This window comes from Eurosta solidaginis, chromosome 4, assembly GCF_040869045.1.
Source record: "Eurosta solidaginis isolate ZX-2024a chromosome 4, ASM4086904v1, whole genome shotgun sequence".
Lineage (NCBI taxonomy): Eukaryota > Metazoa > Arthropoda > Insecta > Diptera > Tephritidae > Eurosta > Eurosta solidaginis.
The window spans coordinates 259,053,342-259,074,476 of record NC_090322.1 but is presented as its reverse complement, the minus strand read 5'-3'; the positions used below and the strand labels follow the sequence as shown (position 1 = coordinate 259,074,476).

The 21,135-nt window shown below is 35.2% G+C and overlaps 1 protein-coding gene across 1 annotated transcript in view; it reads right to left on the bottom strand.

Moving 5' to 3' along the window:
• The window catches only part of CARPB (Carbonic anhydrase-related protein B), a 286,975-nt gene that overhangs the window by 9,155 nt on the left and 256,685 nt on the right, over positions 1 to 21,135 (bottom strand). The window contains exons 6-7 of the mRNA XM_067780979.1: positions 16,818 to 16,913; positions 10,055 to 10,276 (exon numbers count right to left, since the gene is read on the bottom strand). Coding sequence (XP_067637080.1) covers positions 10,055 to 10,276; positions 16,818 to 16,913 — 318 coding nt within the window. The remainder of the gene's footprint in view (positions 1 to 10,054; positions 10,277 to 16,817; positions 16,914 to 21,135) is intronic.

Below are 21,135 nucleotides of genomic sequence, written 5' to 3'. Positions count from 1 at the left end.
ACACTTTGTGTGCTGTTGCTGGGATTTGAACCCAGGACCTTCTTTAATATCTCTTATTCTATTTATCTTCCTCCAAATCCCAAATCCCAAACCCTTTCCCACTCCTAATCCCAATCACTCTCCCACTCCCACTAGCAATGCAAATCCCAGTCCCACAACCACTCCCACTCCCTCTACCTATCACACCAGGATTTCCTTATATATGAAATCTATACACCAAAAATGGAATACCTAATTCACATGACCGAAAGATTTCAATATATTTGCTTTTATTAACCACTACGAAACTGTATGACACTAACACAGACACAAGGTTTAAAATCGCATTCATCTTTACGTGGTAGATAGAGATACATAACTCAGACGTTCACCTTCCCGATAATATTATTTTCTGTGATGTATTTACTTTCTCAGAAATCCGGAGCACTTGTCATACCTTAGCTTCTGCAAAAATTTTGTATCTTCTCGCCTGTCCCTCTGCTTCTCATGTTTGGTCCTTGTTTTCCCCCCATTCACTTTCTCGATTTTTTTCTCCTTGAGCCCTTTTTAGGTTTTCTACTTCAACCCCCTTCGATTTTTCTTCATCTTCTTCCTTGTTTACGTTTCTCTTATTTATATCTTTCCCTCCTTCGCCGTTTTTATTACAATTTCCTACTCCCCACTTTCTCTCCTCGCCCCCACCCTCCCTATAATTTTTTTATTCTCACCCTTCTTTTTCTCTCCGTGGCTTACTCATATTGCTATCTCTTATTTTCCTTTTTTCTCTTTCACAGCGTATGGATTTTGGATAAAATATTCTTTCCCTCAATCTCTTCTTCTTAACCACCATCCTTTGGCAAAACCCTCATGAACGCAACCTTCATATTTGATATACGTTTTTTGAAAACACGTTCTGGGATCATTCCGTTTCACAGAGACCAAAATATCTTAAAAATGGCTGCACATATGAAACTTTAATCCACTTACCAATCATCTATGAAAATAATGCAGATATGATTTTTAAAATTATCACAGATATAAAATTATCTTATCTTGAGATATAAAATTACTAACAGATTTTTTATTCAAAAGGCTACCTTAATAATAAATGTCAAAGAAATATCATCGTCTTTGTCACTTTCCTATAAGATAGGATCGCAAATATTAAGTTTACCAAAAAGGAACCCCTTTACTGATTAAATAATAAGCCAGTAAATGAAGTTACCCTGTACCAAATTTCAAGCAAATCGCATCACTAACTCATTTTTGTTTAGAACAAGTCGGCCCCTGGGTCACCAGCGAAAAGAGCAGAGAAAAAAAATGGACCAAATTAACTTAATTTAACTTGAATCCCCATGTACACACACACACAAAATTTCACCAAAATCTGTCCAGTCGTTTGGGTGTAGTTTAGTCGCAAACACACGTACAAAAGAAATATACATTTTAAGGTATATTCACGTATCAAAAGTAGAAAACAGATTTTTCGAAAATTAGCTGTGAACATTGTGAATGTTAACAGAAACTTAGGGCTATACTATGTATGAGGCCGTGCCATTTTGTGTCGAAGTCACTCATATTCACCTTCACCACTATATAATGCCAACAATTTCACAAAGCCACTAAATTTTACTGTCACTCACTGAAGGGAAAGACTGCTCTTATATCGTACGACTTTCGGTTCACAAGAGAAAAAATGACTCGTTGCGTTTAATATAATTTGCCCATTACTCTTAGAATTCTAGATGAGGCATGGCCTAAAATCCTTTGATCTGAGTAATTTTTTAAAGCCTAGTACTGGAGAATCGACAGAACTTCTAGAGATATGCCCGAAAGTATTGCCGTAAAGCTAGAATTATTGGAAAAAGTTGTAAGTTTAGACGTATTAAAATCACTGACTTTTGCCTATCTATATAGCCTTAAGTCAAATACCGACTAAGTGACTATAAAATAATCAGCAAAACAAATACTTGTTAAAAACAGTTAATATCTTGTTCTGCCTATCTTTTACACAGCATTATTGGTTTACATTCCTGTTTAGGAGCTATGTATATGTTACTGCGTATGTATGTACACACTTGACAACGGAAGCAGAACAGGATGCAAGCAAATCAGCGTAGCGGAAACGACACCGGCAATTTAAAGCGCGCGCACAAACCTAAGCACATACAAACATACAGAGGACGCGCTTCACACAACTGACAACGCAGCTGAAAAGAAAATAGAAAAAAATCTATAAAAAAAAAACAACAAGTAAGGAAGGCTAAGTTCGGCTGTAACCGAACATTACATACTCGCGCTCAGTTGAGACAAAATAAGGGGAAATCACCATGTAGGAAAATGAACCATGGTAACCCTGGAATATGTTTGTTTGACATGGGAAGTTATTAAAGAGTATTTTAAAAGGGAGTGGGCCATAGTCCTATAGGTGGACGCCATTTCGGGATATCGCCATAAAGGTGGACTACGGGTGACTTTAGAATGTGTTTGTACGATATGGGGATGGAATGAAAGGTGTTGATGAGTATTTTAAAACGAAGTGGGCCTTAGTTCTATAGGTGGACGCGTTTTGGAGATATCGCCATAAAGGTGGACCAGGGGTGAATCTAGGATGTGTTTGTATGATATGGGTATCAAATTGAAGGTACTAATGAGGTTTTTAAAAGGGAGTGGCCCTTAGTTGTATATGAGAAGGAGTTTTCGAGATATCGGGCAAAATGTGGACCAGGGTGACCCAGAACATCATCTGTCGGATACCGCTATTTTATTTTTATATGTGATACCACGAACAGTATACCTGCCAAGAGTCCAAGGGCTTTTGATTTCGCCCTGCAGAACTTTTTCATTTTCTTCTTCTTAATATGGTTGGTGTCACACCCGTTTTACAACGTTTTCTCTAAAGTTATATTTTGCGTCAATAAACCAATCCAATTACCATGTTTCATCCCTTTTTTCATATTTGGTACAGAATTATGGCATTTTTTTAATTTTTCGTAATTTTCGATATCGATAAAGTGGGCGTGGTCACGAAAATGACTTTCAGATGATATGTGTAGCCGACAAGTTCATAAACAAGGCGTAAGTACCAAGTGTACGCTTAGAAAGGAATGCTTTAAATTAACTATATTACCAGTAGGGGTTGGAGCTAAATAGAGGTACTTTATTAGAAACAAATAATTTCGGCCTATTATCGATAACGTATTACTATAATCTATTCGACAACAAATCGATCACACGATGATTACAAACCGATAATGAATCCAAAAAAATCGGTACACATTTTTTTTTAACAAATCAATAACTTTTCAATATAAAATCGATAACATTTTGACAACCAATCGATAACTTCACAAAGCAATATCGAGAACGATTTGATAAGGAATCAGTAATTTTTTAACAGCAAATTCATAACTTTTCCATAAAAAATCGATAATTTTTCCATAATAAATCGATACATTTTCGTTAACTTATCTATAGATTTTCAGTAAATAATCGATAACTCTTTGAAAAAATAAATAACAACTTTTGTATGGTAAATCGATAACTTTTCTATAGTACAAATTTTCAATGACAAATGGATAGCATCTTGAAAACTCTTTGATAAAAAATTGATAAAAAATCAATAACCTTGCGATAATCGTTTGATCAGAAATTGATAGCATTGCAAAAACAAATTGATACAGTTTGGATACTTTTGCAAAAAAAAAAAAAAATCGATAAATATTGATAACGAATTATTAACTTTTCAATAACGAATCCATAACTTTCCGATAGCAAATCGGTAGCCCTTTATCAATTTTATAGCAAAGGTGCGCGTTAATTGAAGAAACTTGTTTCTAAATTTTTGATGCTGTTTTGCCCGGTGTTTGAACTTTCTGTGGTGGGCGGAGCACGCGGATCTTGTGTATAATTACAGCAGAGCATTTTCAACATTTGGGACTCACAGTCGTAGTGAAATACTAATAAAACCATTGGCAGTACCTGCAGTAAGTTTTCTAGCTCTGAAATACTTATGTGTCATAATTCTAATATGTCTTCGCTAATATTTCCTATGTGAAGGCTCCATTTTCACTCTGTAGCGTTTGAAAAGAAGGGTCAGGAATACTATGGTAATATTGGTCGGCTTGGTACCGTTAAAAAACGAACTTCGAAATTTAAGTCACACCTGAAGAAGCCATTGACTGATTTGCAAAAATAAATGCACACTGCCTTGATAATATGTCATGTAAAGTACAAATTTTTACGGTAATTAAAGACAGCAGCGATCAGAAAAATATCCGTAAAGTTGTTTATCAAATTTCATCAGTTAGTTTCCACTTCTTATATTTTCGATATATTAAGAGAAAAGTTATATGAATTTTGTAATTGAAACTATGGAAACTATCTAATTTTAAAATATTTAACAAAAATTTGAAAATTTTTTACGACTAATTCCAAACATTTCTTTTCGGTGTTCTCTTTGCAAAAAAACAAAATTGAGCATGTAGTTTTGTAGTCCAGTCAATTTTAATAACATGTATTGGGTCTCTCAAAATCGTATTGATTTTTGATAATTTTTCTTCCGAAAGTTATTTCAGAATTCCTTATTTATAAAAAAATTAAAACTTTGTATGGAAAAAAAAACTGAAATATAGGAAAAAATATGTCAAATTTATTATTGTGACCCATGACTTTTAGCTTGTAAAACTAACATTCATTAGGCTACAAAACTGCATTCTCAAAACAATTTAGAGAACTCCAAATAGGAAATTCGAAGATTTCGAGTTTTTTAAAACCGTTTGTGAAGGGAGTTCAGAATTTAGTGTACTTGACGGTGTTCGATGTTGCATTTTTGCACTGACCTAGCAAATACAGAGCCTTTTTTTTTTTTTTTGAGTATACTTCAAAAAATATGCTACGGAAGTTTGCAAATCCAATGATGCTGGGCTATTTGCATAAAGTCCTGAAATTCTTTATAGTTTTTTTATTAAATTTATTTTGTTTTGCCGGCTTTAGGTCCTGCGTGAATAAGACCACAAATTTTGTTTTTCAACCGATATATTTCGATTACTCAACGGTAACCCTCGTCAGGGCGACTGTTGAAAAATACAAAACATTAACAAAAAAAAATACAAAACATCTACAAAAAAAAATTTTTTAATTGACATAAATTTTTAACACGTGACGCACTGTCTGTTTGTAAGTAAGTGTTTGTATAAGTGAGCGCAGTTTACAGTGTCAGCTTTGTAGTTAATTCTAATGTTTGTCGATTGTTTCTGTTCAAGAATTTCTGTTTTATTGAAATTCGGTAACAAAAATATTAAATTGACGAAATTTGGTAAAAATTATCCTTGCTTTTTTTTTGTAAGCTGCTGTATGTTGTTTAAATCTACTCAAAATGGTTTTTATATCTATCATGAAAATTAAGTAGTATATTAAGTTTGGTCCGAATCTCGAAAACCTTAAGTCCTTACAGGAGAAGAGATAAACCCACCAATAAGTAAATGGAAATGACCAGGATGATGAGCTGAGTTGATTCAGTCATGCCCATCTGCCATTCGGTTCGTCTGTCTAATTGAAAACACCCTAAGTTTTAGACATATCTTAATAAAATTCAGTGAGCGGTTTATTTGGGTTTCCGACCGGATTAGACCTCTATATCTCCCATGCAACCGATTTTTCGGCTAAAAAGTTTTTCATCATTTCATTATGTAGAAACTTCATATGACACAGTACGCTTACATATGTGTGAGGCATACATTATTGCCTGAGAAAACTTTCAAGATCGTTCAAACATATAATACATATACATATACTCCACAGATCTGAGTGCTCACATTTTATGATTTTTTTTTTAATTTGATTAGATTATCGTTAAGCGTCGTTCAAAAAAGGTATGAGGTCTTCGGTTAAGAAAAAGTCCCGTCCTTACTTGTTTCATTTTCGGAAAAAGTTGTATTTTATCAAAAATAGATTTCATATAAGTATAATATTTATATTAAATGCATACAAAATAGTTCCTCACCCAAGAAGTACTGCTGGATCTGTGCCTACGTGTACCAAAAAAAAAAAAATAAATAACTTTTGAAAAATATTGGATTATTTTACAAATTTCCATGCAAATAACCCGTACATTATTTTATAGATTATTTCTTATTTTCTTAAGGACATATACATTTATCTATCTTGGAACAATTCAAATTTCTTCTTCGACTTGACAACTATTTTGATATGTTTCGCATGACGAATAAACAACATAATATTCTTACTTGATAATGCACTAAGTGCTTGGATAAATTTATCAAGCTCCTGCGAAAACAAAGAACACTGAATGCAAGAAATATAGACATGAAAACTTAAATACGACTACATAAAGCAAAAAAAATTAAAAAAAAAACCAGAAACAAATCACAAAAAGTAGCCCACTTATAAGCATAAGTAAACAAGCTATACAATAAAATGCAGCAACAAGTGTCTGTCTATACGCACAAGTGCAATGAAGATTGACATCATGACACGCACAAAATCGACACCCCCCATGGAAAGTGACAAGCACAGCCAACCATGAGACAAACGCACAACAACTATGGCAATTTATCTGGCTCACGCTGTGTAATACAACGAATTCGTATGCAGTTGAAATGTAAACATGTGAACTTATTATTTTTCCTGGGGCGTATAAGTGAACATCGTAATGATAGGCTCATTATATGTACGCCATTCCAGGGACTGGATTACAAAAGAATAAAAGAAATCCAGCTTTGGCCAAAATTTGTCAAATTGGTCGTCAAAGTCAATCAACTAACTATATCAGCAACCATTTCGTTGTTGTTAACTACAGTATTTGTTTATATATTCTTAGAACATAATTTTTGTCAGTACATGATACACGACTATGATAACATAATTATTTGCGACGACTTTAATACTAACCTACTTGTGCTTGATTCAGTATGTGGTATGTTTCTGGATGAAGTGGCTAGCTCTGGTCTTTTGATAGTTAACACCGTAGAACCAACTCGGCATGGTAACAATTGTACTTCTAGCCTTCTTGATTATTTTATGGTTTCTGATCCCTCCCTCGTTTTGCTGTTCGACCAAATATCTTTCATTTCAGATCACGATCTAATGTTTTGCACGCTAGATATTCACTTTAATGACCCTAACGTAGGAGGTTGCTTTATGTACGGAGACTATCGATCGCTTGATTTAAATGCATTGTACCTTGAAATGGAAAATACAGACTGGCATAATTTTTGGTACTACCAGGATATTAGTGATAAGCTAGCATTTTTGAATGGCACACTTTTATCAGCTTATGACAAGCACGTTCCAACCTGCTGCAAGAAGTTAAACCCATGTCCATGGTTTAACTCCAGAGTCAAGGAAGCCATGAAGGCTCATACAAAAGCGTATAAAACTGGGAAGAGGTATCGTACTCAACCTAATTGGAACTTATTTCGTGCAGCGAGAAACCGATCCACTCTAATTGTTAGGAAAGAAAAACAACGTTATTTTGAGAGTAAACTTGATCCCTCCCTTCGTTCAGGCTTACTGTGGCGCAATATTAAGAGTCTTCGAATAAGATGTAAGGATACAAAAGAATGTACGTTAAATGCTGATAGTTTGAATGAGGTGTTTCTATCTAGTGCTTCGAATAATAGTTCCACACCACAGTTTGTTCCATATGCTTCTAGCAAATACTCTTACGTACCTTTCGAATTCTCGGTTGTATCGGAAAATGCCTCAATAATATAAAATGTATTGCTAAATGCCTCAATAATATAAAACCTAATGCTGTTGGTGAAGATGGCTTACCTATTAAATTTTTGAAGTTGATTATGCCCTATATCTTCAGCACGCTGACGCACATTATTAATCATAGCATCACGACATCTTGCTTCCCTAATTCGTGGAAAACTGACTACGTACGTCCCATTGCAAAAGATAAGCGCGTCTGTTCTCCGGGTGACTTTCGTCCAATTAGTGTTCTTCCCGCCTTGTCGAAAGTTTTTGAGTCAATAATGGCTGAACAAATTACGGCTCATATTACAGCAAAAATTCTACTTTCCCCTTATCAATCTGGGGTTAGGGCGGTTCGTGGTTGTTCAACAATTATGGTTAAAATTATGGACGACTTGCGTATGGCTTATGACAAAGGTGAAGTATCCCTCCTGTGTTTACTTGACTTCTCTAAAGCGTTCGACTCTGTTGATCATTTATTACTTTGCTCTAAGATTACGCATTATTATGGATTTGGTAAGGCTGCTATTTGTCTTATGAGGAGTTACTTAATGGATAGGTGTCAAAGAGTCAAGATTGGCGAAGTGTCATCAACGGTCAAAACCATAACTTGTGGCGTTCCTCAAGGGTCCATTCTAGTCCACTGCTTTTTATTGTATTTATAAACGATATATTTTTAGCATGTAAGCATGTAAGTATGCACGCATATGCTGATGACGTTCAGCTGTACCTATCTGGTCGTTTTGATAATATTAATGCAGTAACGGTAAAGCTTAATGAGGTTTTACTAGCTATATTACGATGTCTTACCAGTTTTCAAAAATAAAATAAATCTTACTAGTATCCCTAATATTAATTTAAACAACAACTCTCTTGAAATAGTTGAAAAAATCACCAACTTGGGATTCGTTATTAACACAAATTTAAGTTGTGTAAACCACATAAGTTCAGCTGTAGGCAAAGTGTAACCGAGGCAGTCAGTACCATTTACCTCAATTCATATTCGAAAGAGGCTTGCCCGTCAAATTATTTTGCCTACCCTAACCTACTCTAAACTATTATATAGCAAGCTTGACTCTCAGTCGGCGCATAAAGTTGATATTGCATTTAATGAAATTACGCGTTATGTATATGGAATACGTAGGTTTGACCACATATCTGCATGGAGAACATCGCTACTGGGATGTGACATCGATGCTTATTTAAAAGCCAGAAAATGTATATTTCTATTTCGTTTAATGTATACGAAGACGCCAAACTATCTTTATGAAAAACTTATCTTTCCACGATCGGAGCGCTGTCTTAACCTCATGTTGCTATATTTTAACCTTAAGAACTCTACTAGAATGCTTTTCATCAATGCTGCTAGAATTTGGAATTCAATACCTGCTGGCATATAAAGCAAATTGAAGGGAAGTAACTTGAAGGATGTCCTATATAAATACTTTTTCACAAATTGAACCATTTACATAATGTACTTTGAACTTATTTTTTTGTTACGTGTTTAAATATACTTATTGATTGGTTTAATTTAATTTATCGTTAATTTATCGTCAACTATTTTTAACTATTTTCTGGATCTGAGTGTTACTTTTCTGTTGTGCAAAAAGAGATGTAAATCTTACTGTATTGATATTTTGGAAATAAAATTGAAATTGAAACTGAAATTGAATGCAGATAACTAATTGAAAATAAGATAAATTCTACTCTTAAATAAACATATATTTCTTTCTTATTAGAGACGATAATCGAAAAAAATTTTTATTTTTCCTACGATGTAAGATTTATGTATTAAGACGGAGGTTGTTGAAATTTTTGGGGGAAAATGCTTGGCATCCGCGATTTTGAAAGTTATTGATATAATCATCATTTCTTTTACTGGAAATTATATTTAATGACTAATTTCTTTGCTTCTATCTACTATTATGTAAATATTAATAGATGACGCGAGAAGACCTAGGTCGAGCTTCTCTTCAAATTTGGGTAGTGCTGCTTTCAATTTACTCTTCGAATCGGGGATGAAGAATAAATTATTCCGATTACGTTCGGCATACGTAAGCCAGTAGAACATTTTCCGAGTAGTTTTTCAAATGCAGTAGTTATGCACTAGTGCGTATTGCCAACATTAAAACGATTTCGATGTCAATACAATTTTCCTCCAATTTAACTAACGGACCAATCAGTAAAAACTCGTTGTGAAACGACAATGGCATAGAAGAAGTTAGATCTATTTTTGGTATTAACCCCTTGAGAATGATATTAAGTTTTTGAGTGATTACTTTGAAAACAGCGTTCAATAATTTTATGCATGCAACCCAAAAACACTTATTAATTACAAAATATTAAAACTTACCTGTTGCTTTGTTATATAAATGGGTTTATTCAACACAACCCATGTGACTGTTTCATGGCAGGCGGGCGCTGTGGTTGAGCCGTCGTAAGTCATATATTGATCGGTTTCTGGTAACAGACCCCGTATCGAAAGCCGTTTCACGAACGCTTCATCACCACCAAATCGTATACGATCCAATTGATCGGTAAGCATGCGTAATTCGGGATTTGAGAGATCACCGAGCTGAAAGAGTAAAAGGTAAACGTGAATTATTTGTACACGTAAAAAAGGGAAATTAACACTAATTAAAAAACAAGTAAAGATGTCTAAGTTCGGGTGTAACCGAACATTCTATACTCAGCGTGAGCTTCAATTGCACATTTAATTTCAGATAAATTACTTTTCCACATAAGACGGGGCACCGCCCGTTTAAAACAGAGAAATTCTCCCCATTTCCTCTTACAATAACTCTTGATAAGTGAAATATCATTGATTCAAAACTATTTCTTGCTTAGTTATAGCTTACTGTTCTAGTCTAAGACCCTTTTAAACTTGTTTTATATCTAAGTTGGCGTGGTCTTTAACCGATCCCATCCATTTTTACTAGAAATATCTTCTGCTATAAGGAAAATATGTGTACCCAATTTTATTAGGATCCGTTAATTTTTCTTCGAGTTATGCCTCCCGAAACATAGAAAATGGCTTAGTCATAAAAGGGGCGGTGCCGCACCCATTTTCAAAAATTTTAGTGTTTTCCAATTTCATGTTATAACTCAATTTAGAGAGTAAAATTCTATTGATACAAAGCTCTTTCGCTAACATGTACCTTATTTTTTTGGTCTACGACTCTTTTAAAAATCTTGTATATAAAAGTGGGCATGGTCTTTAACCGACCTCGCCCATTTTAGAAATATTTCCTGCTATAGGGAAAATCTGTGTACCGAATTTTATTGCGATGCGTTAATTTTTCTTCGAGTTATGGCTCCTGAAACATAGAAAATTGCTTAGTCATAAAAGGGGCGGTGCCACGCCCATTTTTTTAAATTTGAAGACTTTCCTATTTATTGTTATAAATCCACTTGGGAAATGAAATACCATTGACATAAAACTCTTTTTTGCAAAGATATAGCTTATTTTATTCGTCCACGACCCTTCTAAAAATATTTTATATAAAAGTGGGCGTGGTCCTTAAGCAATTTCGTTAATTTTTCTTCAAAGCATTCCTTATAGTAATGGCAACCACTCTGCCAAATTTTCTTACTATAGTTTTAACGGGTTTTGATTTATGATTAATAATATTTGTAAAATTTTTATCACAAGTAGGCGGTGCCACGCCCATTTTAAACTTTTTTTCAAATTTGTGTCAAGAGTCTCAATATCAGTCCACGCGTAAAATTTTAACATTCTAGGTGTATTATTTGCTAAATAATCAGGTTTTTTGTGTTTTCCAAAATGTTATATATATAAAAAGTGGGCGTGGTTATCATCCGATTTCGCTCATTTTCAACACCAATCTATTCTGTGTGCAAAGCACGCTGAGTATAAAAAGTTAGTATCAAGAGTTAATGAAGTGGCTTTATTGATAAGTTTAGCCTTTTTGGTGTAACAGCATATAATGAAACTTAGATAACAACAAGAGTTGGGGGGTCAGAAGGAGTTCCGAAAGCCATGGTTTGCCTTCCAACAGTAGCTGAACTTTCAGGAGTAGTCGGTAGATGCTCGATCGACGCGGTGGTCACATAACAATAGATAGGTTGCAGAAGAAACACGAAATTGAATCACCTGTAATCTTGCGCCGATCAGTGAGATGAGTGAGTGGAAGTGCGCCTTTAAAGTAGAGTGTCCTCTATACCGCTTGTCAAGAGGAGGATATGAGTATTATTGAACAAGTCGAAAGTTCGTGGGTCGTCCTTTAATAATAAGGAAATCAATTCTTCCTACTCAGTTTCGGGGATTTACCTGCCAGCAGCAAATTCGCCCTCGCACTGTAGCGCAGAGGTTCGTGCACACTGTGAAACATCACTCTGAAGCTTTCAAGCCCTGCTGCATTTCAGAGAGTTTGCATTTCGTTGTTGGTCGTCAGTTGATGTTTGATGAGTGGATGTTTGTTGCCTATTGCCCAGCTGGCCCATGTTTGCCATGCTACTGTACAAGAAAATATTTATAGGAACAGGTGACGCTTCAACGGGACAATGTTACGTTGCAAACGTATTAAATACACAAAATTTTCAAAACTCTCAAAGTTTCTTGAGTAGACTCGCCCACCTCGGAAGGATGTATATAATGCTAGGAAGGAGATTTATACAAACTTTAACAGCATGCAATTGGTGCGATCACTTACAAATTTGGCAACCGTTGAAGACATCATGATGAAATTTGACAGGAGCGTTACTCCTATTCCTGTATATGCGATAAACAAAAATTAGCTAAATCGGATGACGAACACGCCCACTTTTTACAAAAAAAAAATTTTAAGTCAAATTATAACAAACAATTTAATATCTCTACAGTATAAAAGTAAATTATGTCAACATTCAACTCCAGTAATCATATGGTGCAACAAAATACAAAAATAAAGAAAAATTTCAAAATGGGCGTGGCTCCGTCCTTTTTAATTTAATTTGTCTAGAATACTCTTAATGCCATAAGTCGAAGAAAATTTTACCAATCCTTTTGAAATTTGGTAGAGGCATAGACTCTATGACGGTAACTGTTTTCTGTGAAAATGGGCGAAATCGGTTGAAGCCACGCCCAATTTCTATACACAGGCGACCGTTTGTCCTTCCGCTCGGCCGTTAACACGATAACTTGAGCAACAATCGTTATATCTTCACTAAACTTAGTTCACGTACTTATCTGAACTCACTTTATCTTGGTATAAAAAATGGCCGAAATCCAACTATGACCACGCCCACTTTTTCGATATCGAAAATTACGAAAAATGAAAAAAATTCCATAATTGGACACGAAATATGATAAAAGGGATGAAACATTGTAATTGGATTGGTTTATTGACGCAAAATATAACTTTAGAAAAAACTTTGTAAAATGGGTGTGACATTGTGATATTAAGTAGAATAAAATGAAAAAGTTCTGCATGGCAAAATCAAAAGCCCTTAGAATTTTGGCAGGTATACTGTTCGTGGTATTACATATTGTAACGAATTTGCTGCAAATCCTCTTAATTGCAATCCTCTGCTATTTTCGAATCACTAAACTGTTGAATAAATAACTCCAATTTGTAATAATGCAAAATGGCCTTTATTAAAGTACTTCACAATAACACTCAAACTGTGCAAAGAATAGCTTGCTTAATAAACAAATTGATTGATAGCTCAAATGAAATTCTACGATTCAAAATAATACTACTCTTGCTCGCTAGATAGCGTCTTAGTCGAAACTGCTTGACAACTCAGATCAAGCTGAATTCCAGCGCCTCTACAATTGCCGCCTTCTATACTCTTTGATTTCAAAATTCGCATCTTATAGGTGCCTCTAGAATCTACTAGTCCAGTAGCTCTCAAACTTCTCAGCTGTAACTACAATTGCACAATTTTATAGTTTTTCTCATTGCATACTTATAGGAGTATCTCAGATATATGCATGTGTTTGTGCATTGACTCTCCGCTGCTCGTATACGTACATGGTACATATATGTAGATACAATTATTGTTTCGTTTATTTAGATACATAATGATTGATCTATGGATGTGAATTCACGTCACTGCTCAGCATCGGCTTAGAGACGATAGCATCGCTCAGTGCTGCTAACATTAGTTACAATATATAAATAAATTACCGGTACCCGAAAGACGATGTCCTGGGTCACCCTGGTCCACATTTTGGTCGATATCTCGAAAACGCCTTTACATATACAACTAAAACCCTCATTAGTAACTGTAATTTGATACCCATATCGTACAAACATATTACAGAGTCATCCCTGGTCCACCTTTATGGCGATATCTCGAAAAGACGTCCACCTAAAGAACTAAGGCCCGCTCCCTCTTAAACTACTCACTAACACCTTTCATTTGATTCTCATATCGTACAAAAACATTCTAGAGTCACCCTGGTCCACCTTTATGGCGGTATCCCGAAATGGCGTCCACCTATAGAACTGTGGCCCACTCCCTTTTCAAATACTCTGTAATACCTTCCATTTGAGACCCAAGGTTCATTTTTCTACATGGTAATTTTCCCTTATTTTGTCTCCAAAGCTCTCAGCTGAGTATGCAATGTTCGGATACACCCGACCTAAGCCTTCCTTACTTGTTTTATATCATAGTTGTCGTGAACTTTAACTGATCCCGTCCAATTTTACTAGAAATATTTCCTGCTATAGGGAAAATCTGTGTACCCAATTTTATTACGATCCGTTAGTTTTTCTTCGAGTTATACCTCCCGAAACATAGAAAATTGCTCAGTCATAAAAGGGGCGGTGCCACACCCATTTTCAAAATAGTGTTTTCCAATTTAGTGTTATAATTCAATTTAAAAAGTAAAATTCCATTGATACAAAGCTCTTTTTCGGTAAGATATAGCTTATTATTTTCGTCTACGACCTATTTAAAAACCTTTTATATATAAGTGGGAGTGGTTTTTAACCGATCTCGACCATTTTTTCCAGAAACATTAACTGCTAGAATGAAAATCTCTGTACCCAATTTTATTACGATCCGTTAACCTTTCTTCGAGTTATGGCTCCCGAAACATAGAAAATTGCTTAGTCATAAAAGGGGCGGTGCCACTCCCGTTTTTTTAAATTAGAAATTTTTATTATTTTTTTGTTATAAATCCACTTGGTAAATGAAATACCAATGATATAAATCTCTTTCTTGCAAAGATATAGTCCACGACCCTTTTAAAAATCTTTTGTATAAAAGTGGGCGTGATCCTTAACCGATTTCGTTAATTTTTCTTCAAAGCATTCCTTATAGTAAAGGCAATCTCTCTGCCGAATTTTGTTACGATAGTTTTAACGATTTTTGATTTATGGATTAGAATATTTGTAAAATTGATTTTATCACAAGTGGGTGGTGCCACGCCCATTTTAAACAATTTTTTCAAAGTTTTATCAAGAGTCTCATTATCAGTCCACACGTAAAATTTCAACATTCTAGGTGCACTATTTATTAAATAATCAGGTTTTTTGTGTTTTCCAAAATGTATATATATAAAAAGTGGGCGTGGCTATCATCCGATTTCGCTCATTTTCAACATCAATCTATTCTGTGTCCAGATAGGCTCGTGTACCAAATTTGGTGAAGATATCCACAAGAGTTTGGTGGTCAGAAGGAGTTTCGGAAAGCCATGGTTTGCCTTCCAACAGTAGCTGAACTTTCAGGAGTAGTCGGTAGATGCTCGATCGACGCGGTGGTCACATAACAATAGATAGGTTGCAGAATGAAACACGAAATTGAATCACCTACAATCTTACGCCGATCAGTGAGATGAGTGGAAGTGATCCTTTAAGATAGAGTGGAAGTCCTCTATCCCGCATGTCGAGAGGAGGAGATCAGTAATAATGTACAAGCCGGAAGTTCGTGGGTCGTGAATTAAGAAAATAAATTCTTCCTACTAAATTTTGGCGATTTAAGTGCCATCAGAAAATTCGCTCTCGCACAGTAGCGCAGAGTTTCATGCACACTGTGAGACATCACTCTGGAGCTTTCTAGCCCTGCTGCTCTTGAGCGAGTTTCCATTTCGTTGGTGGTCGTCAGTTGATGTTTGCTGAGTGGCTGTTTGTTTCCTATTGCCCAGCTGGCGCATGTTTGCCATGCTACTTTACAACCAAATATTTATAGGAACAGGTGACGTTACAACGGGACAATGTTACGTTGCAAACCTGTGAAATACACAAATTTCTCAAAACTCTCAAAGTTTCTTTAGTATACACGCGCACCTCGGAAGGATGCATACATTGCTAGGAAGGACATTTATACAAACTTTAACAGCATGCAATTGGTGCGATCACTTACAAATTGTCATCCTTTAACGGAAGTGAAACAAAACTGTAGTTTCAGTAGGGTTGGACCAAAGAGACGTGGGGATGTCAGGCACTTGCAGACTACCACATTCGCACTACTCTTTTAAAATGACTAGGTTACTTTTTTTTAATTAAATGGTGACCATTTATAAAAATATAAAAAATATTGAATTACCTCTTGGCCTGAGAAATTGGAAATATTTGAACTGCAAAGGAGCTAAAATCTAAATCCTCCCGTGACCCAAATATCAACTTTCAAAAAAATGAGAAAGTGCTAGAATCGAGGTTGCCGGAGAACAGAGGTTGAAGAGGTTTTTAAAATGAAATTCGACGGTATATTACATATCAAGTTCAAGATATACTTCATACATTATATTACTGCGAAACGTTTTTTTACGGCTGCATATAAAATTATAAGATGCCCAGAGGAAGATGTGAGCGCGTAGGAAAACGCAGGAGTGAAAAAGAAAATTTAACTTTCCCTTCTTCTTTCTCGGGTGTAAAGCTCCATCAAAACAAACAGTTATGAACTTGGCTCAGCAATATAGCAATTGTTTTAGAAAGTGTATTTTGAAGTTTTTAGCCAAAGATCTTGTTAAGCCAAAAATAAGATTTTATAGTATTTAAATCTGAAAATTGTAAATTAATATTTAAATTGAGTAGCTTGATTTGCATTAATCCCCTTGCCAGCAGAAGCATCACTATCACTACACTTATGCATTGCTTAAGTGCTATGCATAGCTTATAAAAAACTCCTGACAGCAAAATATCTGCAAAAACTTTTCTTTAACTTACCTGCAGCAAAATTGATACACCAACAATGCCCTGCGCTCGATTCAAAGCATCCGAGAAGTTTGCATAAAGTTGTGAATTGTAGCCAAATATCTGAATCTATAAGTAAACAAAAAGAAAAGCAAAAACTCAATTGGCTAAAAGGGAAAGTTTCAAGATATACAATTTTATAATGCGGAAGCAAATAGATAATTCGAGAAATAAGCCACAAATATGTTAAGGCATACAAAACTAATATATCCTATGGAGTATAATGCTGAACATATATGTATGTATGTATGTATGAATATTGGGTTGGATCGATTTGTATGGACGAAAGTTAACCTATATCGCGCCATCGATTTTTCGATAGGATTTGGGCTCAGGAAAAAAAGTTCCACTACGCATACCCAAAAAAATGATTTTCGAGCCTGCGAAAAAAAATCGATTTTTCGACCAAAATTCTTCTAAATCTCCTTAAAAAAATTTTTTCCAAAAAACTGCATTTACCAATTTTGCATTTGCCAATTGACGCGAAAAAAAAAATACATAAAAAATGATTTGGAACCTTGAAAATGAAAAAAAAAAAAAAATGTGTAAAAAATCGAAAAAATAGATGAAATTTCGCAGGCTCGAAAATTATTTTTTTGGGTATGCGTAGTGGAACTTTTTTTCTGAGCCAAAATCCTATCGAAAAATCGATGGCGCGAAATCGGTGAATAAATCGACCCAGTCTAATGCATATGCTTCGAATTTACTTGTGTACGATGGCGCCACTGCCGAAAAATTATTTATGTGTTCTATTCAGAACTACTGATCGGCATGATTTCGGGACTGTTTCCAGATTACTTCAGGATCCTTTTGGGATCGCCTTAGGGTTGTGTCTGGGATTGGTATTTGAAATTATTGAGGAATTATATCTACACCGTTTTCAGTTTAAGTTCAGAAAGTTGCAGTTGAAGTTAAGAGAGTTACACCTGAAGTTCAGAGTCTTTAGTTTAAGTTCAGAAAATTACAGTCGAAGTTCAAAGTTTCCATTGGTAGTTCAGAAAATTACAATTTAAGTTCAGAAAATTGCAATTGAAAGTTATAATTTAAGTTCAATTGAAATTTTTGATTCAGTGTAATTTTCTGCACTTCATTTGTAATTTTCTGAACTACAATTGAAATTTCTGAACTGTATTTGTAATTGTCTGTACTTTAATTGTAATTTATTGAACTATACAACTATATTTAGCTATTTTCTGAACTTAAGTTGAAATTTCTGAACTTCAATTGTAATATTCTGAACTCCAAAAGAAAATCCTTAACTTCAACTGCAACTTTCTGAACTAAAACTGAAAAAGGTGTAGATTACTTAAACGCTATTTCGAAATTATTTGTTTAAACTTTTCGAGAAAATTTCTTGGCTGTTTTTGTAATAATGTCACCGAAACCTATCTGCGCCTATTTCGGGATTATCTATACAAAATTTCGAGATTGATTTGAGAGCACCTCAGGTCAATTTCGGACTAATTCGGGAATGTTTTCAAAATTATTTCGAGGCTGTTCGAGATTGGAACATTTTTAAACTGTAATGATCCATTCGAGATTGTTTTCGTACTTTTTCAAGATAATTTACGGATTACTTCGTAAAAAAGTATTTCAGTGGAGTACTGGATCCCTTGGTTTTAGGAAATCTAGTTTATCCTTCTTTCCATGTATCCTTGTGGACGTATCTCCGGACTGTTTCGCGATTGTGTGCGCTATAATATCGGGATCTTCTCGAGACTGTTTCAGTATTATTTTCAAAACTGGGTCGGAACTGTTTTTAGGGTGATATCGGGTACACCGTAATGTTAAATTAAGTTTTAAATATAGATCAAAACATTTTTTGTTATTAATAAAAAAAATGTATGTTTGTTTGTTTAATGGTATGTTCAATGTATACTTATTATTTCATGAGCTTAACACCGGCTTATAATAATTGAATATTCAATTATTATGTTTTTCTAAGAGAAACTGAACAGAAAGAAAGAAACATTTACTGTCATATTGCGACTATATTATTATAAGCCGGTGTTAAGCTCATCAATTCTTAAAAAATAAATATAAAAAAAAATTATAAATAAATAAATGGCGCGATTGACCTCCGCAGTAATTTTAGGCCGAACTTTTGTTCTGACTTGCCTCGTACACCTTTTAATTTTTCTCACAAATTGGCGGGACCGAACAAACATGTTACCTGCGAGGCGGATAAATTTTCATTAAAAAGCTTTTCTTGACAGAAATAGACTCGGAATGTTTGTCAAATCACTGCCGAGCGGCGACCCCGATTAGGTAAATATTCTTATAATTGAAAAACAATTTTTTCAAAATATTCGATGTAGCTTTGTAATATATTCTATGGCAAATTATAGTATATCTCTAAAAAACTCAAGTTGCTTAAAGCTACAAAAACATAAGGGGACTTCTTCGAGAATAATATAATAGAACTTGAGAGTAAAATATGCAGCAACTAAGACGAAAACCTGAAAAAATTGGCTTAAATCACTTTAATATACAAGTAATATGACAAGCAGACAGTTTTCAACTTCAAGGTTTTTTAGCAAGCATGAAAATTGGGCAGCTGGTATAAGTTTTTGGCCAAAGGTGCACCTGGCACGTCAACTAATTACACTAGATGGCGACCAACAAAATCCCTAGAGAAGATCTTGACCCACATTAAGATAAGGGAGCTGTCGTATACAACTAGCGGTGGCGTAAGAGAGGTCCTGTGTGACTTATGAGGATCACAAACAGCAATTCAGCATCACAAAATGCCCGCACTAGGATACACTCTGCTGAAAGATTTCATTCAATCGATAATGGGACAGTTGTTAAAGGCGTTGGTTCCACAATACAGTTGAAGGGATGGTTGGAGTCATGTGGGGACACATTGCCAGCAGGACTTAAATTTTGTATGTCGGGGTTGATTCTGGATAAGTAAGAGTTTAACCTGTTACAGTACCCAGATCGAAGTTGAGTTAGAGTGACGTGCGTTTCCCTAGAGAGTGTGCGTTCCTCTTCTGCTAGTTTTGTGAATTGTTCTTTAAATACTAAATTCACCGGGCAATTCCAGGCATAAATGTTCCCATTTTTTATGACGTATAATAAATGTAGACGATGAAATAACTACAGACGGCAATATATTTATGGCTTCTATAATTCCCCAAAGATGATGGTTCAAAGTATTGCAAAAATTCACGGCCGTATTCAGTTAAATTAGTTTAATATTAGAAGCCTTCGGAAGTCATTAACAAGCAAACAAATCACCATATAAGAAAATCTAATATATAGAATTCTTCTGTCACGGTTTTAGAGGCTGAACTCCTCCGAAATGGCAGAACCGATTCTCATGAAATTTTGTGAGCATATTGGGTAGGTCTGAGAATCGGCCAACGTCTACCTTTTTTTTCGCTATGTGTCTAGGGTCTTGAGATCAAAACGTGGACCCGGGTACCCTAGAAGATGTTTATACAATATGGACATCAGATGTAAGCTGTTGATGAGTGCTATCGTACAGGATAATTTTCATACGCCTGGGTGACTAGGGTCTCGAGATATAGGCCAAAACGTGGACCCGGATACCCCTAGGATGTGTTTATACAATATGGATGTCAAATGAAAGCTGTTGATGAGTGCTATAGTACGGGATAATTTTCATACAACTGGGAGGCTAGGGTCTCGAGATATAGCCCAAAACGTGGAAAAGGGTACCCTTAGAATGTGTTTATACAATATGGATATCAAATGAAAGCTGTTGATGGGTGCTATAGTACAGGATAATTCTCTTACCACTGGGGGGCTAGGGTCTCGAGATATAGCCCAAAACGTGGACCCGGATACACCTAGAATGTGTTTTTACATTTAGGTATCAAATTGAAGCTGTTGATGTGTGCTATAATACAGAGTAAGTTTTACACCGCTGAGTGACTAGGGTCTCAAGATATAGGCCAAAACATGGACCCGGATACCCTTAGAATGTGTGTGTATTATGGATATCAAATGAAAGCTGTTGCTGAGAGCTTTAAAGTTCATTGTGATATTCGATTTAGTCGCATCAACCTGGCAAAACTGATAAATATGCATGCGAAGCCGAAATAAAGACAAGAATTAATAATACCCACATACCTATTTACATACGTCCTATTCGATTTGCCTGAAATTTCGTATATAAATTTGCCTATATTAGTATTTACGATGCTTTTTTCCGGGAAGTATACCAGAGACGGACTGAGACTGGGGTTAGGACTAGGACTGGGACTGAGACTGAAACTCGGAGTGGGACTGGGACTGAGACTCGGAATGGGACTGGAACAAA